We start from the raw sequence: 19,464 nt of genomic DNA, 5'->3' as shown, positions 1-19,464 counted from the left end.
CGGTAAAGTTTAACGATAAGTCCGCGGTCACACTGTGTCTGAGCTATCAGATAAATAATAAACAATTAATTAAACATAATCGCGGTGACGTGCGTGTGTGTGAGCGTAACTATGCCTATTTCGGCATCTAAATTGCATCAAGGCGTAGTTGTTGGCTTAGATGCAGCGGTATTGGCAGCCTGCACCTGTGATGGCATTTCTTGCACCAACGTTTTCAGCTGTGTGGCTGCTGCAGTGAGTGGCAATGGCGTACACGAAAACGATCAGTTTTAGCGAATAAATAAATAAAGACAACTACTAGAGGAGCGTTGCGTGCGGGTGAGACGTGGTCGAGGAGCGAAACGCGCAAGATCCGTTTTCTTCGTGCTTTTTTCAGTTTGTTCACGGAAAGGAGTGAAAAGAAGCGAAGTGGAAGTGTTAAGAGAGAGCAAAAGTGTGTGCAATGCAAAGAAAGGCTGATGATGTGTTATATAAAATATTAATACGAAATGAAGGCCAAGAAGGTGTTTAAAATGCAGCGAAAAAATCAATGTATGCGGTTTTAGACGGACGGACGGAAGGCACAGCACCAGCGCCAGCACCAGTACCAGCACATGAAAGGCACAAGGAAGAGAGGAAGCAGCAACAAAGCACAGCACAGCTGAGCAGAGGCTTCGTGTGTGTGCGTGCCTGTGTGTTTATATTTGTGTGGGCTGTGTGTGGGAGGCAGCAACAGCAGCAGCGCCGCACCAAAGCAGCAAATCAAATCAATATCTGCAACCAAAATAAACTGCAATCATGTCTAAATAAGGCAACAAATTATAATTAACAACAACTGCAACACCAGCATTTTACAACAAAGTGTGGAAATTGTGCATTCTGCCTTTGCCCGATCTTCTTGTTTAAAAAAAGGTAAGTCGGCCATTTTGATTGGACATTCCTTTTGCTCGAGTGAAATATTCATAATGGATCCCATCCCGGGAATTGTGTTTAATTGCTTTGAACTTTATGCGGGGACAGAGGTCCGTCCGGAAGACGTGTCCGAGATATTTTATGGGGGGAATTTTGTTAGAAATTCTCTTTGAAGATTGCTCGAAACTTGTTTCGCTCTCTCCAGTAAGTAGAGGCCTTGAGTAAACAAAGCATGCACAGTGATACATGGCCTTATATACTCGATATACATGTATGTGTGTTCTTGGCAACGTTCTTCAATGATTCTTCTCTTTATATGGTCAAACCGAACTGCAAAAGTAAATGATTTCAATTCACGTTTCACTGCGTTCATTTCAATTTGTATTTGCAGCGCGCCTCAGAGCCACAGACAGACACACACAGATTTCTCCCCAATCAGCTGATGTGCTTGTATGTGTGCTGCAGACAAAGAAACTGCTAAAGCCAAAAGAGCCAGAGAGGGGGGGCGCAGCACTGTTCGCGTTGGCTTGGCTCTGCTGTATCCTTGCTTTCATTTCCATTTCCTTTTTGCGCAGCCCCCAAAGAACAAAGGAAATCGTATTAAAACAGTTGACAGTTTGTCCCCGCAAGTGAGTGTGTGTGTGTCTGTGTGTGTGTGTGTGTTCGCTCATCCATATTGATTTAATATTCGCATTGATTTGTTTAAAATAAATAAATAAATAAATACAATGCGAACCATTAAAGCATTCCAAAGATCTTTTCAGTGTAGACTTTACAGTTTTCTCCCCTCTCTCTCTGTCCATGTAACGCAGGCAGCCATGTTAGATCTTTGGATCAACGGAACAAAGCTGAAAGGAGGAGATCAGAAAGAAGAGAGAGCATGTTTAACATTTGCTTACTCTCTTGCGGAAATTATCCTGTTGTCGCGCTGTTAAATCACTTTTGTTAGACCCATCCAGAGGGGGTATTATGCATTTTTCCAGAGAAGAAGCTTTGCCTAATTTGACAGCAGCGGCCACAATAATAGTTGAGCACAGCTGCTGTCGCTTATTCTGTCCTATGAACGTGCTAGGGGACTAGCTTTCAATTTAACGAATGCCCGCATCTGCCGCATTCTGTATCAATCATCTAGGTTCCCATCATCATATCCCCCCCAATTGTCATGTAGAACACGTAGCAGACAGCACTGCATGCGGTACAGCACACATCTGTGTGTACTTTCAACCTTGTTTTACTATGTACATATGTATGTACCTTAAAGTAAATGCAAACATAATAAAATACACATAAGGTTTTCCCTAGTGGGAGGCCACTGCCCCCCCTCTCCTTGCGATGGCCTCCTTTTGCCTTTTTTATGGTTTTCCATTCAGTTAATGAAGCCATAAGTATTGTCAACCGTTCAGCACTTCTCAAACAGTTCTTCGGCTTAATTATCTGCGATAACGAGAAACCGAACCGAAGCGAACCGACCCGAACCGCAAGGGAGCCTTATCTTCGGAGTCACCGAAACGCATAGCGTCGGTTATGCGGGGAGAGTCGGGTCTCGAGATAAGCAAACAATCAAAAGCCAGAAAGCCTATCAGAAGCTGCGCCCCTTATGGTGACTATTCCAGATTCGGGTTTCAGTTCCGAGTGCAGTGCCTGACCACAATTCAGGGTCATAAATTACTTGGGGGCTGATAAAGAATCAGGAACTTCTATGTACTTTTTGGTTCTTTAACTGTGTGGCAATGATCTTATCCTGGGGCTCTTTGCGGGGGGGAGTGTGTGGCGGACAGCCAGCCACTTGACGCATTCCATCAGCGGACTTTGCTACGCCTTATATTTTCAAATTTCACTCTCGCAAAACGTGATGACGGTGGGAGGAGATACGGGGATGGGGGTGTTAGTGAGAGTGGGAGAGAGTGGCAACGCTCAGTGACCCCATCGACGCTGCTGCCGTTGACGTTTCCCGTTCTCCTTCCCGTTGTGGTTGTTGTTGTTGTTGTTGCTTCTGTTCTTATGGTACTCCTCCTCCACCTCCGCGTCGCTCTCCTTATTGCGTTTTACTTTACGTTATTTTGTTGCTGGGTTGAATGACTTTGAACAACGTGTGCGAGCAAGAAGAAAACAACAAAATGAAGAGCGTAACTGTGAGAGTGCTAGAGAGAGAGAGTGAGAGAGAGTCGACGAGCCAATGAACCCACCAAAAAAATATTCGCAGCTGATTTCGGGTGAGAAGAGAGTTAGCAAAATGTCGATGGTTTCAGGAGAGGAGGCGCCATGGGATAGCGGAAGGAGATGTAGATGTCTCGCCTGGTGTTCTCCCCTCACTCCGTACCCCTCCACCACCCCTTGACTGCTGTTTTTCTTTTTGTTTAGAATTTCATTTTGATCCGAGGGTTGTTTACCCTGTAGAAGGATATCATATCCTTGGCAGGGTGGGGACTGGTATGTACTGTGTGTTTTGGTTTTGATGGAATTTGCGTTTCTTTTATCGCTTCAATCAGGCAACAAATTAAAATATGTATACACACATTTCTCTAACTCGTTAACAAAGCAAAGCTCTTTGTTTAGATGTGTTTCTGTTAATATTTTTTCTTCTTCTTTTGTTGTTTTTTTTCGTGTTGTTCAGCATTTACAAAAATAAACATCATGTAGTCATCGCATGGTCTTAAAGGTGGGGTAAGGGGGGGGGGGGGGGGGGGGGGGGGGGGCTGGGCATCGTCTACATAGAGAAAGAGAGACAGAGAGAGCTTTTGATCAGAGTAATACGAGAGGGTGGGGGGAGGGCAGGCAGTATTACGTATGTAGTTCCCGTTTTGGCAAAGTTCTCGTATAATTCGTTGGGGATTATTTCGATCTCCAACAAGATGTGGAGCACGCCCCAGTGTGTGGGTGCCAGTGGCTCTCAAAATAGGCAGGAAATGTACATCTATGCTTATCGGTGGGTGTGCGTGTGTGTGTGTGTGTGCACATGACAACTCTAAAACTCAATTAACTTTAATTATTTACCATGCACCAGGCCCCATTCAAAATGTCCGCCTGCTATCTAACGGAGATTATCAATATGCATAGTCACACATAGTCGTCGCTCCGTCGGGCAGCACAATACATATATTATTCAGCTCACCCCATCTCCCAATCCCCTATGCCCTACCCACTTAAACATCCACTGCCTCACTTCACTCAAAACATGGCGGCCGCCATTCACAGCTGTTGGCTCTCTCTCTCAACCTTAAACTTAGTGTGCGACAAGCTCATTACCGTTACACCTCCTTTAGAGCACCGCGCACCTGACGACGAGTCAATCACAGTCACGTGTAAGCGAAAAGAACAGCTGTACGGAAATAGAAACAAAAGGGATAGAGACGAGAGCAAGCTTTTGGTTAACCCTACATATTGGCATATCTTCTTCAGGGGTAAAGCAACGCATTTCCTACAGAGGTGGTTACGTATTCCATTCCTCCCTGTGTAAGTGACGTCTCGTCTGCGTCGTGTCTATATTTGCTCACAATCAATTCAAAGCGGGATCCGGCAGTCCCAGACACTTTTCCGCAACTGCGTTCTACACAATTTCACATTTATGGCAACGTGCTGAACAGGCAGAGAGCTCTACATACATACATATATGTGTATGTGTGTGTATGTATGGGTGTGTGTGTGTAACAAAAGAAAAGCTTTATAATTTATAAGTTATGGTAAATAAACACACATGTTCGCAGCCAAACAGGCACTTGAAGAAAGATAATATTATTGTTAGTCTTACCCAATTCTTTCAGAACATTTTTCAAATAAAAATAAAAAAACAGCTGATCTCTGTTGCTTGTGTGTGCGTGTTTTTAGGAGCATTTGTTCCTATGGCAGAGCACAAGGACATCTCATCTTTCTATAATTTGTTCAAAATTCGATCAATCAATAAAATGGGCGCCACTGTGTATACATAGCTACAAATTATGTGATGCCCCTCGGACGTTTCTTAAATTCCACTTAATTAAAGCCCAGCGAAGCCAAGAGCCAAAGAAAGCAGTCAATCAGCGAAGCTTTTAGCCCAAAGGGGGAGCGAAGCAGGGCCAAAGGGGAATAAGAAAACCAGAAACGGAAAAATTTCCAAGCTTGAGGCCAAACGTCTGACCCCCCCAAAGGGCTTCCATGCGATTGGACTGACCGGAGAGCAGCGCAGCGCCCTCTGCCGTTGGGAAATCACATGAGCATGACTTAGCTTCATAAAAACCGAAACTACCTGTATTCGGACGAGGGTTTCCTTCGAAGCAAACACGTTTTATTTGTACTTGGAGTGTTAGGAACGATAAAAAGAGAGACGCTCGGTTCGGTAAGAAAGTCGGTAAATATTTGTAGGGAGTCTTGCGTGCTATCGCCGGGACCTATTCTCGGGTCTGGGAATGGTAAGAAGAGCGACCTGAGATGCATTAGGACTAGTCCCTAGATAACGATCCAAAAGGAGGACCTGGGAAATGAATCGATTGGGAGATTGATAGATGGCAAATTACACTTCAGTCACTAATCTGTCCACGTCGTCAAGACACCCCTCCAATCGATTCCCCCTTAGCTTCGGATTTGTAAAAATTCACCCCCCGCACACTTTGCCAGGCCAGTGGAGAGTTGAGAGTGAGAGGGGTCAACAGCAGATTCTTGTTTTCCTGTTTGGCCAAGAGCAAGAGCAAGAGACCCAGACCCAAACACAGACGGTCTTGGCATTTCTTTGTCTGCAGCGCGGACAAGTCTTTGTTGTCGCCAGAGACGCCTCGTCGTCGGCCGTGTATCCTTCGGCTTGGGTTACTCAAGTTCGTTCCGCAGACAAGTGACGAGAGTCCATATGCACCCGTAGGTGGTTGTGGATGTGTCTGCGTCTGGGTCTTGGTCTGTTTTTGTCCGCGATTGTGTGTGCGCATTGATTTGGTCTTGAGAAAAGAGAAAAAGAGAGCAATAGGAAGGAGATATTCAACAATATTCGTCTAAGATACAAAGAAACCACTTTGAGCAGATTTATTCTTATCATTAACACATACTCCCACATGCAGAGAGACCTGTGACGACGTATCAAGTACAAATCATATCAGCATATCACTGTTCCGAGTTTGTGTGTGTGTGGGTGCTGCTGATAAGATGTCGCATCGTTTGGCTTGCAAGGTCCACAGAGAATAGCACACACAGATAGAGAGAGAGCGAGAGAGAGAGAGAGAGGCAGAGAGACAAAGAGAGCAGCAGCTTAAGCAAACATAAACTGAAACTGTAAATGCTGTTGCTGTTGTCTGGGTCGCGACGTCTTTTGGGGTCTGTCTGGCCAACTGCTGACTGTCTTTGGGTTTTGGATTATACTTACACACACACACACACACACATTCACGCATACAGTACATACATATGTATTAAGTGCAGCGAGGGCGCATGCGTTTTTTGTGGTTTTTATTTTTTTCTGCGTTTTTGTTGTTTACTTCTCTCCAAGAACTCCGCTCTGTGCGTCTGCCAGCCCCCAACAAGCACCTCAAGCAGCAAAAATAAAAACGCAAGCAGATTCTTTTATATGCCAGCTATTTTGGGTATATAAAGCAAAAAGCAAAAAGCCACAAAAGCAACAGCAACACGAATGTAGCAGAGGCAGTGGCAGCAGCAGAAGCTGAGGAGCAACCATCATCATCATCTTTCAAACATATGGAAACGGGTTCGTTTCGCTGTATTGCTGTGTGTATACTTTTCTGTATCTGTGATTGGCTTTTGTTATTGAATCGCTATCACTTGGAGATGTCTGCCCCTCTATTTACGATCTACACGTATACATGTGTATATAATATATGTATACATAGTACATATTACCTATTTACTTCACTTATCACTCAAATGTCGCCATGCATGTCTCTCACTCTTGCTATGTCTATGTGCATATGCGTTCTCCCTCTCTCCCTCCAGGGCCTTGGAAATTCCATATGATTTTTGTATACATTCTTTGTGTTATTTTTCCCTGCGCAGTGCAACATGTTGGCGCACACCACTGTGACGCTGGCAACATGTTGGTTACCAGATGTTGGAGGAGGGCCCATGCCAAAAAATAAATAAAACAAAACAAAAGAAAATGAAAAAAAAACTAGCCAAATGTACGACGTAGTTTTCCCTACACATAGCCACACGTACAGTACATACATGTAAATATGTGCTGCGTATATAGAGAGAAACATATAATGTACACACCGAGCACATAACACACAGATACACACGTACGCAGACAGAAGCAAAACAAAGCCAGCCGTGGCGTCGCGAGCGTGTGGCTCGACTCAGCTGTTTTAGAAAGTTGCCGTCAGCAGCGGAGCACTGTCGTCGTCCGCTCATTCAACTTGCGAACCCCAAAGCGACCACACGCGGCCCACTCTGCAGTTAAGCGAGAGAGCAAAAGCAGCCAGCGAGAGAGAGGCAGGCAAATCTTGGGGTTTTTTTTTGTTTTGTTCGTGGAGAGCCAAAAAGTGCAGCCAGAGACCAAAAATAATATTGAAATCTAAGCAAACAAGTTTCATTTCGTTAACAGTCTGTTGGTATTTGTTACCTGCTGCTGCCATTGCTGGACTCTTGTGTTTCGCATTCGTTTGTATTCCGTTTCGTGCTAGTGAGCAAAATCAAAATCAGTGTGGTGTGGGAACAAAACAGAAACTGAAACAGATACATATACAGTACGATTGTTCTGCGAGTGTGTGTCGTGTCGGTGCGTGCAGTGTACTCTTCGAAAACGCGACTTCAATTCGATTTCACATTGAAAACGCTAGGCAAAACCGTTGAGAATTCAAATGCAGCTACGTGAACACCCAATATGTCGACGCTGTCAACGTTGTTGCTGTTGTCAGCCGCTTAGAACTAAGAGCAAACAGACGCAACATCAGCAGCAGAAGAAGCCGCAGCAGCAGCAGCATCAGCCAAGGCAGCAGCGAGTGAATAGTTAAATATGAACAGTTGAAAGGAAATGGGATTTGGAATTCGGTTACAAAGAAAAGCGAAGCCAAATCAAATCAATCAAGAAAACCCACAAAAAGTTTAAAAAGTTTTGGATAAACGTGAACATTTTGGCAGTGGAAAAGTGTTTAGCAAAAGGTTGGTACCTAGAATATACATATGTACAAAAGTCCCCCCTATGTACTCCCTGTGTGTGGGTGAGAGTAACGTGCTGTGACGTTCCCCACTCAGCTGTGCAGTTGCGCATGTGTTGGTGACGTAATGCTCAAATAAAAACATCGCAATAGTCAAAGCTCTGCCCGTGTCCACCCACACATATACATATACAGTATAATAATTGAAGATCGCTCATGCACTAGTGTGTGTGTGTGGGTGAAACACTTTGGGAGACTATTCGACGCCCCCTTCAGCGTTATTATAGCTGTCGTTGTGGTTGTTGTTGCTGTTGTTGTATAACACATAAATTACTGAAAAGGCAATTGGAATATCGCTCCCTCTCACTCTCCAGCTACCTCACTATCGCTGACTGCTCCGTTCCACTCCCTCAAACGCCCCGAGTGTTTCTTTTGTATGCGTGTCCGTGTGTGGTGTGTGTGTGTGTGTCAAGTCGGGAAAACTACTTTTTTTTTGTTAATATAATTGACACACATTTTCTAATTGTGGCGTCAGTTGTTGGTTGTTGCATTCGCTGTGTGTCAACATTCGTGTGCCCCATGCAGACAGAACGAGAGGCACTTATTAACTATTGAGAGGAGGGCAGAACAGAGTAGCTGAGCAGCTGATTACGATGGAGAATCGTGCTCGGAGATTTAGCTAAATCATTTACACCTGGTATTTTCCATGCAACACACAATCGTGGCGTGCTGTCGCTGTCGCTGGGCTGGGTGCGCCCCCAGATCAGATCATACGGATTTATGGACAATTGCGCAACATTTAAAACCACCCACGTGTAAGATCTTACAACGACAGAGAGAGAGAGAGTAAGAGAGAGAGAGGACAACACACACATGGGTTGGGGAAAGCGCCGTAAGGAATGGCACGATGATGAAAAAGCTTCCCTTTTTAAGGTCAATTTAATGTGATTGATGCACATACATACATATGTAGAATATGTTGGCCAAAGAACCCGATTAACGTATACTTTCACTATCCATCTGTCTTATATAAGAGAAAGCTGTATGAAAAAGACCACTTAAGAGAAAAATAAAAATGAAGCAACAGTTGTTTTTTGGTCAAGAGATTGGGAAGTTATCTGCTCTATCTTTCCCCACGTCTCGTACGTTTTAATATGGCAATTTGTAGAAATTTTTGTGAGCAGATGAAAGAACTAAATAAGTAAAAATTAAACTTAACGCATTCCTCACACACACACACACACACACATCCAATTATAATCGCGGGCAGTCCAACAGTCTCGATGTAATTTTATACGTGCGCAGTTGGAAATGTAAATGAAGTGAGCGGCCAGAACGGAGAGCGGAGCAGAACATAGTGAGGAGTGGAGTGGCGGGGGGCGGGGGGCGCTGGGGCTGGGTGAGTGGAGCACAGAACGAAGTTGTCGCACTCTGGAAGTGGAGGTGGGGAGTAGAGAGCGGGAGAGCGAGCAATGGAACTTCTTGCGGTCATTTGCTTTTGCCTGCTGCTGTGACGGAGAAGAACGAATGTGCGTGCCCGTCCGTTCATTCTGTGCTCTCGATTTGCAAGACGGGTATAACGTTTTGGCTAAAAATAAAACGTGCCATCGGTGTCTTCGACTTACTCTCACTCACACTCACTCGCAGTTCTTTGGCAAGTCCTGTCCTGTGCGTCCTCCTCCTCTAGCTGGTGGTTACTTCAACTCTCCCACTCTCTCTCTCTCACACACACACACACACGCACTCCAGACAGTGTGAGCGAGACGGTCTCACGTGCTCACGTTACAGACCTCTCACACACCACACTCTCACACGTGGGGAAGAAGAGCGCCGAGCAGAGCCATAACTGGACTGCGTTTGTTTACAATTTTTGTTTTTGCTGCGCACATGTGAGCAGAGCCAGAGTATATTGATAGCAAGGTGGTAGACAAACTTGATTCAGTGTGTGCTTGTCCCACCTTCTATTGCGATACCTTGAGCAATTTTGTGTGTGTTTGTTGAATGATTAAGCGAGAGCTGGCTCGACTGCCGTTTAACTTTATTTGTTGTGTAAGAAACAGGGTGTCTCTGTCTCTATCAGTATCCCGCTCTGTGTAATGGGCTTAATTACGCTTCAGCTTACAGTATAACAATGTTGCTCAATTATTTAATTTTCGCTGCTATTTGTTGTAATTAATCTTGGAGCATTTCCTTTTTTAATAGTTTCTCTTTCTTCCTTGCACTCTCTCTCGTTGCAGCAAACAGCAAAAATAATGGAATTTTAGCGTTTTGAAAGGTGAGTTGTACTGCAAAACCTTGAAATATTACAACTTTCAACTGTTTTGTTCGAATGCCTCTTATCTCATGGCCCTCGCTCACTTGTCCGTGTCCAAAGAGTCGATAAAATCCCCTACAATATCATGCATGTGCCTGTTCCATGTGTGTATCTGCTACACAACAAAGCGAGACAGATAGAGAGTGAGAGAGATATTGATGGAGGGGGAGGTAGGCAGGCTGTGTGACCATGTAACCCATCAAAGGTGCAGCCCCCTCAAACAACGACACAAACGCTCGCTCAGCTGTGAAGCCATGGGAGGGTTGAGCACATACACACACACACACACACGCGCGCGCATACAGACAGATAGAATAATGGGTATTTGTAAGGTCGACTCCGAGGTCAATCAGCGACACGAAGAGTCTCGATACACTTCTAACGATCATCCCAACAGCCAGCTGGAGTGGTGTGTTGTCATATTATAAACCGAGCCCGAAGAAGGCCACGACTCCACTCCACCGCTTCCGCCTTAGATGACACATTTAATGGGGCGATGGGAGGGAAGATGGAGACACAAAGAAAGAGGGAATTAATGACTGCAATGAATGAAGCTTTTGTCATGACGCATCTTTCTGGATGACTAAAGGAAAACGAATTTAATGATAATTGCCATAAATGCTGGTTGGCGAATCCGTTCTGCAGCAGTCACGTGTGCAATATTCATATCCAACCTTTGGGACCATTTCATAAGACACACAACAAAGAAAAATGAAAAAAGGGGAAGCAAAAAGCAAACGAAAGGCGCACACAGGCGGACACGACACGGAGGGACAGAGGACGGAACTTGTTTTCAAAAGTTGCAACATATTTTTTGTTTCCACTCGCTTTAGTTGTTGTTGTTGCTGTTGTTGCCGTTTTCTTTGAACGGGTTTTCCTGTGGCTGTCGTGCAGCGCCCTCTAGCGCCAGTTTGGTGGTGTGGTGCCTGCTGCCGCCTGCCTTTCACTTGGCGCTGGCTTGAGGCGCACGGGGGGACGGGTCGCCTTCGCCCCGTTTCCATTTTCCGCCAGCAAATATAAAATGCAATGCTGTAATGTGCGTCAAAAAAAATACATTCATAGGCAAGCATGAGACACTGACTGGGACAGAGAGAGAGAGACAGGAAAATGAGCAATAAATAAATAAATTAACCAAGACCAATGAAAAACGCAAACCGTATTGCAAAATCAAAAAGCATGCCAAGGACGGTGGCCAAGCCAAATGAAATTAGTTCAACAATGCGCTCTCTCCCCCTCGTAACCAGATTCCCTGCCTCCCTGCCTTCCTCCCTCCTCCCCACGCCACCTGTCGGACGGAGGCAGCGTGTGGCTGGCGCGATCGGCTTGCCAAGAACTGCATCCAATCAGCGCGGATCGGAGGAGGAGGGGTGGAACCCTGTGACAATGTTTTTTTTTGATTTTGATATGCCCTTGTTGATGATATTGAGAAGAGAAGTATTGTCCATATTTTCGCATAAAATCAACAGTTCCTCGATTGCAAAATAATCTATCTGCAAGCGAAAGTTGAAGATTTCGTGGCTAATGACATTTTGAGTGCCGTCGGGGGACTGCTTGCCAAAACCGAAACCGTTACCCCGAAAATCACAGCCACTCAGCAAAATGTTTCATAGCGTCGTCGTCTCGTCGCCCTGCCACCAATACTTTACACGTTCCAATCCAATCCGTTCCCTTCCGTTTCGTTACGCTCGTTTTGTGATAGTGTAGCGGATTTCCACTGCGTCATAGGCATGATGATTTTCCCGTTTTCGCTGTAACTTTCGGGCAGAGTGATGAAATGTAAATGATAATGGACAGATGAAATGGAATAATCGAATACATACACACTAACAATATTATTATAATATATGTATGCATATGTGGAAATAAAAGCGTGGCAGACTGTAATCTAATCAAATATTATTAAACTCTGTCCGCATTGTACCGTCGTTCCGTTCGTCGTTCCGTTCGCTTGCCCCCATTTTCATACAAGTTTTCTTTCGTCTGTGTGCGCGCGCGTGTGTTTGAGTGTGAATGTTGTCTATTGTGGGCCAAGTGTATTTGTATGTATGTATCTATGGATGTGCCATAAACAAAACTTGACACACACACACACATACGCGTATGTACGTACAAATTCACACGCTCACATTCATGGAGCTGAACAAACATTGCCAACTGATTGCAAAGCAATACAAAAATCAGATGTTTTCTAACACACACACACAAACTTAGCATATAGAGAGCATTAAGCGAGAGCGCGCTACCACTCTCCTCTCTCGTGGTCGCTCTCTTTCGCGTGCCAGTTATATATTGTGCATGCAGGTCAAGAAGAAACACAAAAACAAAAGCAAAAGTAAAGACAAACATGTTTACCTAACCGCCAGAGAGAGAGCACGCGCTCTCGCAACATGCTGCCAGAGCGCACAAATACATGCTGAGCGCGCGGAACGCGTTGCTGCAACAGCTGTTTTTTGTATACAAACTTTTTTTGTTGTTATTTTGCATTTTTTTTGTGCATGTATGTGCATGTTGTCGCTGCTGTTGCTAAGCGCGGTTTAAGCAGAACAGAATTGCGTCAGAGTAGACGAGAGAACGGAACGCGAACTAGTCGAAGCTTTGGTACTCTTACATGAGCTTTTGCTCGCCTTGAGTGGGACGACAGCCTTGGGCTGCTTAAAAGTTGCACTACCTTCACATAGAATAGAGTATATTTGCAGCGACCTTCAACGTACCATACAGGCACAATTTTGGTGCTGCTGCAAAGCTCGGCTTGGCTCGGCACTGACGTCACAGCGTTAGCAACATGTTGGCCTTAGCTTTTGAGTGGGAAGCAGAGTGCGCTGCGCGTGCCATAAGGAGGGATGGTGATGGGGTAGGGTAGATGGTGGGAGAGGGGGGTAGAGAGAATTGTGCTTTGCCAAATGCACGACATGTTGCACACACAACTGGGCTTCATTCTGGTTAAGTAACGACCTGGTTTTTCAATTATATTCTTTTTAGGCCAAATCGGGGCCGTGTCAGTGTGTCGTGTCGGCAGTGGCAGTAACAGACATCGAAGGCTAGTCTCTGGTTGTGGCCATTGTTTGGGTCGGGTGCGTTACTTCCGCATCTTAAGGATAAAAAGTAAACCATGTCAGCCTTATGTAATATATAAGAAAGAAAAAAACCGTGGAGGGGGAGGGGGAGGAGACCTTCAAAACATAATTCAGTTTGATTTTTCCCCATCAATGGTCTTGTCCGCCCCCGCCCCCCGCCGTGTTGTGACCTCATTCGCTTTGTGACATTTGACATTCAGAGTGGGTTGGAGGCCACAGAGGGGGAGTGAGTGACGGCCTCCTGGTATATCCTGTGGGCAGGTATTTTATTGTCCTCATCTCAGTTCCCGAATAAAAGTCAATGATTTTTCTTTCAGTGTACTTCCGGTGCAAGAACAACTCAAGCAGTAGCAGCAGCCGAGGCTGAAGCTGCAGCAGAGGCAGCAGTAGGAGCAGTGCAGCAAGGACATCAAGAAGGACACCCGACCATGATACCCACCAGCGTCACCAATTCCCCGCCGCCCGCCAGCCTGGCCCAGAACGGAGCTGTTGCTTCCTCCCTGGTCTCGGCGGCAGGCACTGCTACCGCAGGTGGCGTCGGGGGAGGAGCGTCTGCATCACCATCTGCAGCAGCAGCAGCAGCAGCGACAGCGGCACAGAACAACTACAGCTCCATTGTGTTGGGACTGGCGTCGCTGATCCTCGAGGGCAGACCCATTGCGGATGACGAGTACCAGCCGCTGGCGGTAGCAGGTGGAGGCGCAGGCGGAGGCATTGTAGTGGGGGGAGGTGCAGCACCAGTCAGTGGGGGTCGACTTTCGCCGCGACCCTCCACTTCCCGGGCGGCCATTAATATAACAACGAATCCCTATGCAGGCGCCAGCACTCCACGCTCTCCCCATGGCAACGGGGCAGGTGGCGGAGGCGGAGCAGGAGGGGGAGGCGGAGGGGGAGGGGGAGCTGGGACACCGACCAGCACTACGACGACGCACCAACGTTGGACGCAGAAGCTCTGCCAGCTGCGACAGATATCGCCGGCAGCGCAGAGCATGAGTGCCGAGCCAGAGCTGGTGTCCCTGGCCATCAATGATCTCAACACTGGGGATCATGGAGACTACGAAATAGTTCGTCGAGTGATGCTGAATCGAGCTGGAGGATTGGGCATGGGAATGGGAATGGGGATGGGCATGGGCATGGGCAATGTAGGAGTAGGAGTAGGTGGAGGTGGAGGAGGAGGAGGAGCTGGTACAAACAATTCCAGTGCCGCCAGCTCCCCCGGCTCCAACTCCTCGGACAACATATTGCACTCGCTGCAGTCACTGGCCACCACCTGCCTTAGAGGCGGCCCAGCCATGCCCATAGCCCAGCCCTCTCCATCAGAGACGCGTAACCTGAGTCTGACCTTTGGCTGGACAGCATCAGGATCACTGGGAGCAGGAGCAGGAGCAGGCGCAGGCAATAGCAACAACACGATCAATACCAACACTGCCAGTGCCACTGCCAGCAGCGGAGCAAGCAGCTCTGCCACCACAACCACCACCAGGCCCAAGCACGGGCCGCACTGTGATCAGTTCCTCAGGAAGATGGGTCTGGCCAAGGGCGAGGCCACAGCCGAATCTGAGGAGCACATCTGTGATATGTCCTACCTAAATATGACCGTAAGTACTCGGAGACTCCCCTCTACTCCTCGAAACTTTCCACTGACACTCCTCCTACCACTCGCTTTCAGTGTAATCGTTGGCGTGCGCACTGCATGAAGATGGAGGCCATTCTGGCCCGCCGTGATCCCGTTTGCATTGAGGTATACCTGGGTCCAGTCAGCCACAAGCTGCTGCTTGAGCAGTGGATCATCAGCGGCAAGGAGAAGTGAGTAGATCATCCATCTGTCCAGCCCCCACTAATCTCTCTCTCTTCCGATAGAGTGCCGCCTCCGACGATGACCCTGCCCTCGCTGTGCAGTGCCATACGCAGCCAGCTGTACTTCTCCCAGATCGTGGCCTGGTGCGACCTGCTGCGCAAGTGCGATCCCTCTGTCTACGACAGTGGACGCGTTGTATTTGCCAGCCACAGCGCAGGTGATCTGGCTGGCAACGGCTGTGGCTCCCATGGGTCGCGTCGGCCACGTCTCAACATCTTCTACAGAATCAGGCAGCATAATCCCGCGCTGTCGACCAATGGCTGTGGCAGCCAGTACCTGGAAGAGAGCGGCTTCAGTGCCAAGGCTTTAGTGCACAATTTTCCCAACGTGAACATCTCGGAGAGCTTCAGCGTGTCCGTGTGCGTGAAGAGTCTGCCCCGGATCAATGGTGGCCTGCCGCACATAGAGCCCCCGCCCCTGCCCCTGCCGTTGCCGTTGCCGTTGCCGACACTACCAACGCGATCTCTGCGTCCGCCGACGCAGCCAGCCAGCACTCCCACAGGTGGCGGGGGCTTTCATGCGGCTTCACCCACGGGCCTGGGGGCACGCACCACTGCGATGAGCAGTTCGCCAACGCCAACGACAACACCTGCAACACCAGCAACACCAACAACGCCAACGACGACGACGCTGACATCCAGCTCCAACTGTGATAATAATGGCAAGCAGCTGGTGGTGCCGTCGGGCGATGAACTCGACGTTGGATCGGGAGAGTTTGGGAGTGTGAGCCACAGGGAGCGCCAGCTGCAGAAGTACCGCAAGCGGATGCAGCGACGGGACAAGAAACGAGACCAGAAATCATCGACCGAGCGCCTGCAGGTGGAAGAACCCATGGAGGAGGGTGAGGAGACGACTACACAGTCGGGTTCCCAATCCCACTCCCAATCGCAGTCGCAGCAGCAGGTCATGGTAATGACCCTGTCGCATCCACACCCACGCCGCATAGCCATGATATCCACTGGGACCCAGACCTCCCTGAGCAGCTGCCAGCTGTGCGGGAGCGAGAAGACGCTGCTCTGCTTGAACTGCACAGCCGGGGAGGGGGAGAGGGATGAGAACGATGACGATACGACGGCCTCGGAGATTGAGGACACGTCCAGCTGCAGCCTGAGCAGCAGTGATCTCATTGTGGGCACGCCACGGAACAAGGCCGAGCTCCTCCTTCAGGCCATACAGCGTACCCCAAAGAACCGAAACCGAAAGCCCCACCAGGCGGCAAGACATGATCTCAATGGAGGGCAGAACAACAACCAGCCCAAGGCGGTGCCTGCCAGCGGATGTCAGGTTTGCAAGCGACAGAAGACGCAGCACAACTTTGCCAACGGCCGAGGGCATGCAAATGGAGGCCGCAGCAATGGCTACACCCGTATGGAACAGGAGCCAGAGCCGGAGGCAGAGGCAGAACGAGAGGCGGCGCAGGTAAGCCCAAGCAAGTCTTGCTTAGAGATTGATTCCAGTGATTGATTCCAATGCCAATCCCACAGGTGGCGTGCACCAAACTGTCGCCGAACATCGAGCGCTGCTCCCTGCTAAATCCACAGTCCACAGATCGCTGCAAGACCCCGCCGCCAGGCGTGGCCGAGCACATTGTGGTGCAGTTCAAGACGCCCATTAGTCATCTGCCCCTCACGCCGCAGTCGGGCGCCCCGTCGTTGGGACGTCCGTCGCCGAAGCCCAGCCAGCTGCGTCTCAACTGCAGCGGATTGGCGGCGGATAGCGAGACACCGCCACCGACATCCTCGCCACTTATGCGCAAGCCCCTGCCCAAGGTGAATCTGACGACAATATTCTGCAGCTCGGCTCCGATAGCCATTGGATCCGGGAGTCGAGGAGGTACCGGATGTGGCCAGAGCAGTCCAGCCTTCTCTTTCGATTTGGCGGCCCTAAGCCACGCCCACTCACAGCTAATCACCCCGGAAGCGGGAAATCTGACCGTGCAGAAGTCCTTCTCGGCCCCCACGCTCCCCAATGCATCGCTGTCGGTGTCGCCGCGGTTTGCCAAGCAGGCGGCGGCCTTCTACAAGCGACGCTCCCGCCACCTGAGCGATCGCTCGGACCGCAGCTCCCTGGGATCCGACGAGCAACTGTCCGACGAGGACCTGGAGTCGGGCATGTGCAGCCCAGCGGGATCACCGCTCAAGAGTCTGGCGCGACTGGCCACGCAGTTTGCGGGCCGTCCGCTGCTCGGCAACCTGGAGGAGTCGCTGTTGCAAAAGCGTCTGATGCCCAAGATCGAGGTGATGGGATTCAAGCTGCAGCTAGGAGCCTCCGGCGGCTTCTGTCCCACCCAATTGACCATACCGGCTGTCTCCTACTTTTACGAGCTGCATGGCGAGACCCTGAGCACCCCCTACCTGGTGAGTAATCCACGTGGAAGTGCATCTGGAAGCTGGATCTCAACAATCTGAACTATCCCCTTTTCAGTGCGAGATTCGCTTGCCACGCAAGGGTTACTCTGTACCCAGGACGGGCACGGTGCAGGCCACGCTCTTGAATCCGATGGGAACGGTAGTGAGGATGTTTGTGATACCATATGATATGCGGGATATGCCGCCCCTGCATCGGACCTTCATCCGTCAGCGGATACTGGCCGAGGAGTGCCCGCCCGCGTGCAATGGTCAGCAGCAGCCGCAGGAGGAAGTGCACCAACAGCAGCCACCGATTCCCCGCAGTCCCACAGGCAGCACCACGAGCACCACCACCAGCAAATTGGGACACTTCATAACAGCTGAGCAGATGAAGCGCCTGCGCTACTCCATACACCTGAGGTAGGATTCGATAAGTGACAAGTTCTCCGGATATATCTGATTCTCTAAACACAACCTCTTTTGCCCTCGCAAACAGGTTCCAGACATCCCGCTCGGGACGCCTCTCGCTGCACACAGACATCCGTTTATTGATCTCACGGCGCACCGACTGCGACACGGCCGCTGCCCACGCCAAGGGCGTGCTGGAGGCACCCAATGAGCTCGTCACAGACACCCTGACGCCCACAGAGCCGCGCTACAGTGCGCGGCAGGAAAGCGCCGGCAAGATTTAGTAGTTGCTAAAGGCCTTGGGCGGCACCTACCAGCTCATACGCCGCCTTTGCCTGCAGCTCCACGCCCAGCTCTGGCACCGCTTCCAGCAATATCCAAAATATCAATTGTAGTAGTCCCTTGGAAAGCAGACGGACGGACGGAAAGAAGGAAGGAACGAAGAAAGGGGGGGAGAGAACAGGAATCGAAAGAAATTCCTATGTGAAACACCAATCGCTTTATTAGTTATTCTTTAATCTACCTAAATTAATTTACTTTTTTTTTTTGCAAATTTTCCCCACTATTTCCCATCACGTGGAAAGTGCGTTTTGTTCTAGTTTAGTTTTGAATTTTTTGAAAATGTGTGGAGAAAACATTGCGTTGTAAAAATGTTGAACAAGTTGAATATTTAAAAGCAATCGAAAATCGAAAAGCCAGATAAAAACCACTAAACTGGGTTTTGATCCTTCTTAACGGATACACACTGTGTCTCCGGCTGCAATCGGGCAGAGACGGAGACACCTAGCAATACTGGAGGAGAGAGTATGCCCTATGCATAGAGGAATATAACATATAAATATACGAGTATATATATTTATATATCATATATATGTATGTATAATCGTCGTGTAGCGGTCATCTAATCTAAACAATTTTAAATGCAATTTATCGAGTAGAAAGCTAGAATTTTAGTGCATTGAATTGATGGATGGCAGGGATGATGTGATGATGGGATGAGAGGATGATGTGAAAGTGGTATTGGGATGCGCTCATATCGATCGTTGTTGTTAGTGTTTAGTGTGTGTTTTTAATCAGCCTAAAAGACGACGCACTGCCCCCCTCCTCCGCAGTGCAGTGCGTCGATCGAGAGGCAATCAAATTCTAAACGTATTTTTGAGTGCAAGTTTGTTTGAGTCTGTTCCGTTCCGAATTTTGTGTCTATTAAGCGTGCCTGTGATACGATATGAGCCGCATGAGCGCGGGGTATATTTCTAATAGGGTTTTTCTTTAGTTAAATACAATTGACAAATTACCATATGGTAGTTTTTGGGTTGTTTGCAGTTGTGTCTCCTTTAATTAGTTTTCACTGTTTTTTTTGTTTTCAAATATGCAACAAGTGCTTATGGATGCACCCACTGTATACTTCAATAAAAAAAACTATATATAATGTGGTACGGATATGTGTTGAAAGTCTTCACGACAGTTCTTATTCTATTTTCCATTGATACCTGACTATAAC

At 48.2% G+C, this 19,464-nt stretch overlaps 1 protein-coding gene across 2 annotated transcripts; it reads left to right on the top strand.

Moving 5' to 3' along the window:
• Nucleotides 1–110: 110 nt before the first annotated feature.
• Nucleotides 111–18,831, top strand: LOC6590168. Of its 2 annotated transcripts, none has more exons than XM_026986783.1 (8): nt 111–891; nt 10,199–10,236; nt 13,667–14,947; nt 15,019–15,155; nt 15,210–16,626; nt 16,692–17,564; nt 17,632–17,975; nt 18,052–18,831. In XM_026986783.1, exons 3-8 carry the CDS (start codon nt 13,778–13,780, stop codon nt 18,245–18,247), a joined length of 4,137 nt encoding a protein of 1,378 aa, XP_026842584.1. In that variant the 5' UTR covers nt 111–891; nt 10,199–10,236; nt 13,667–13,777; the 3' UTR covers nt 18,248–18,831. The 2 variants fall into 2 exon arrangements, with proteins under 2 accessions (XP_026842584.1, XP_002016104.1); XM_002016068.2 differs by lacking the exon at nt 111–891 and adding an exon at nt 7,213–7,965.
• The last annotated feature ends 633 nt before the right edge of the window (nt 18,832–19,464 follow it).

This window comes from Drosophila persimilis, unplaced genomic scaffold (genome assembly GCF_003286085.1).
Source record: "Drosophila persimilis strain 14011-0111.01,24,50 unplaced genomic scaffold, DperRS2 tig00000002-arrow-pilon, whole genome shotgun sequence".
Classification (NCBI taxonomy): Eukaryota; Metazoa; Arthropoda; class Insecta; order Diptera; family Drosophilidae; genus Drosophila; species Drosophila persimilis.
This window is presented reverse-complemented; position numbering and strand designations above follow the sequence as displayed.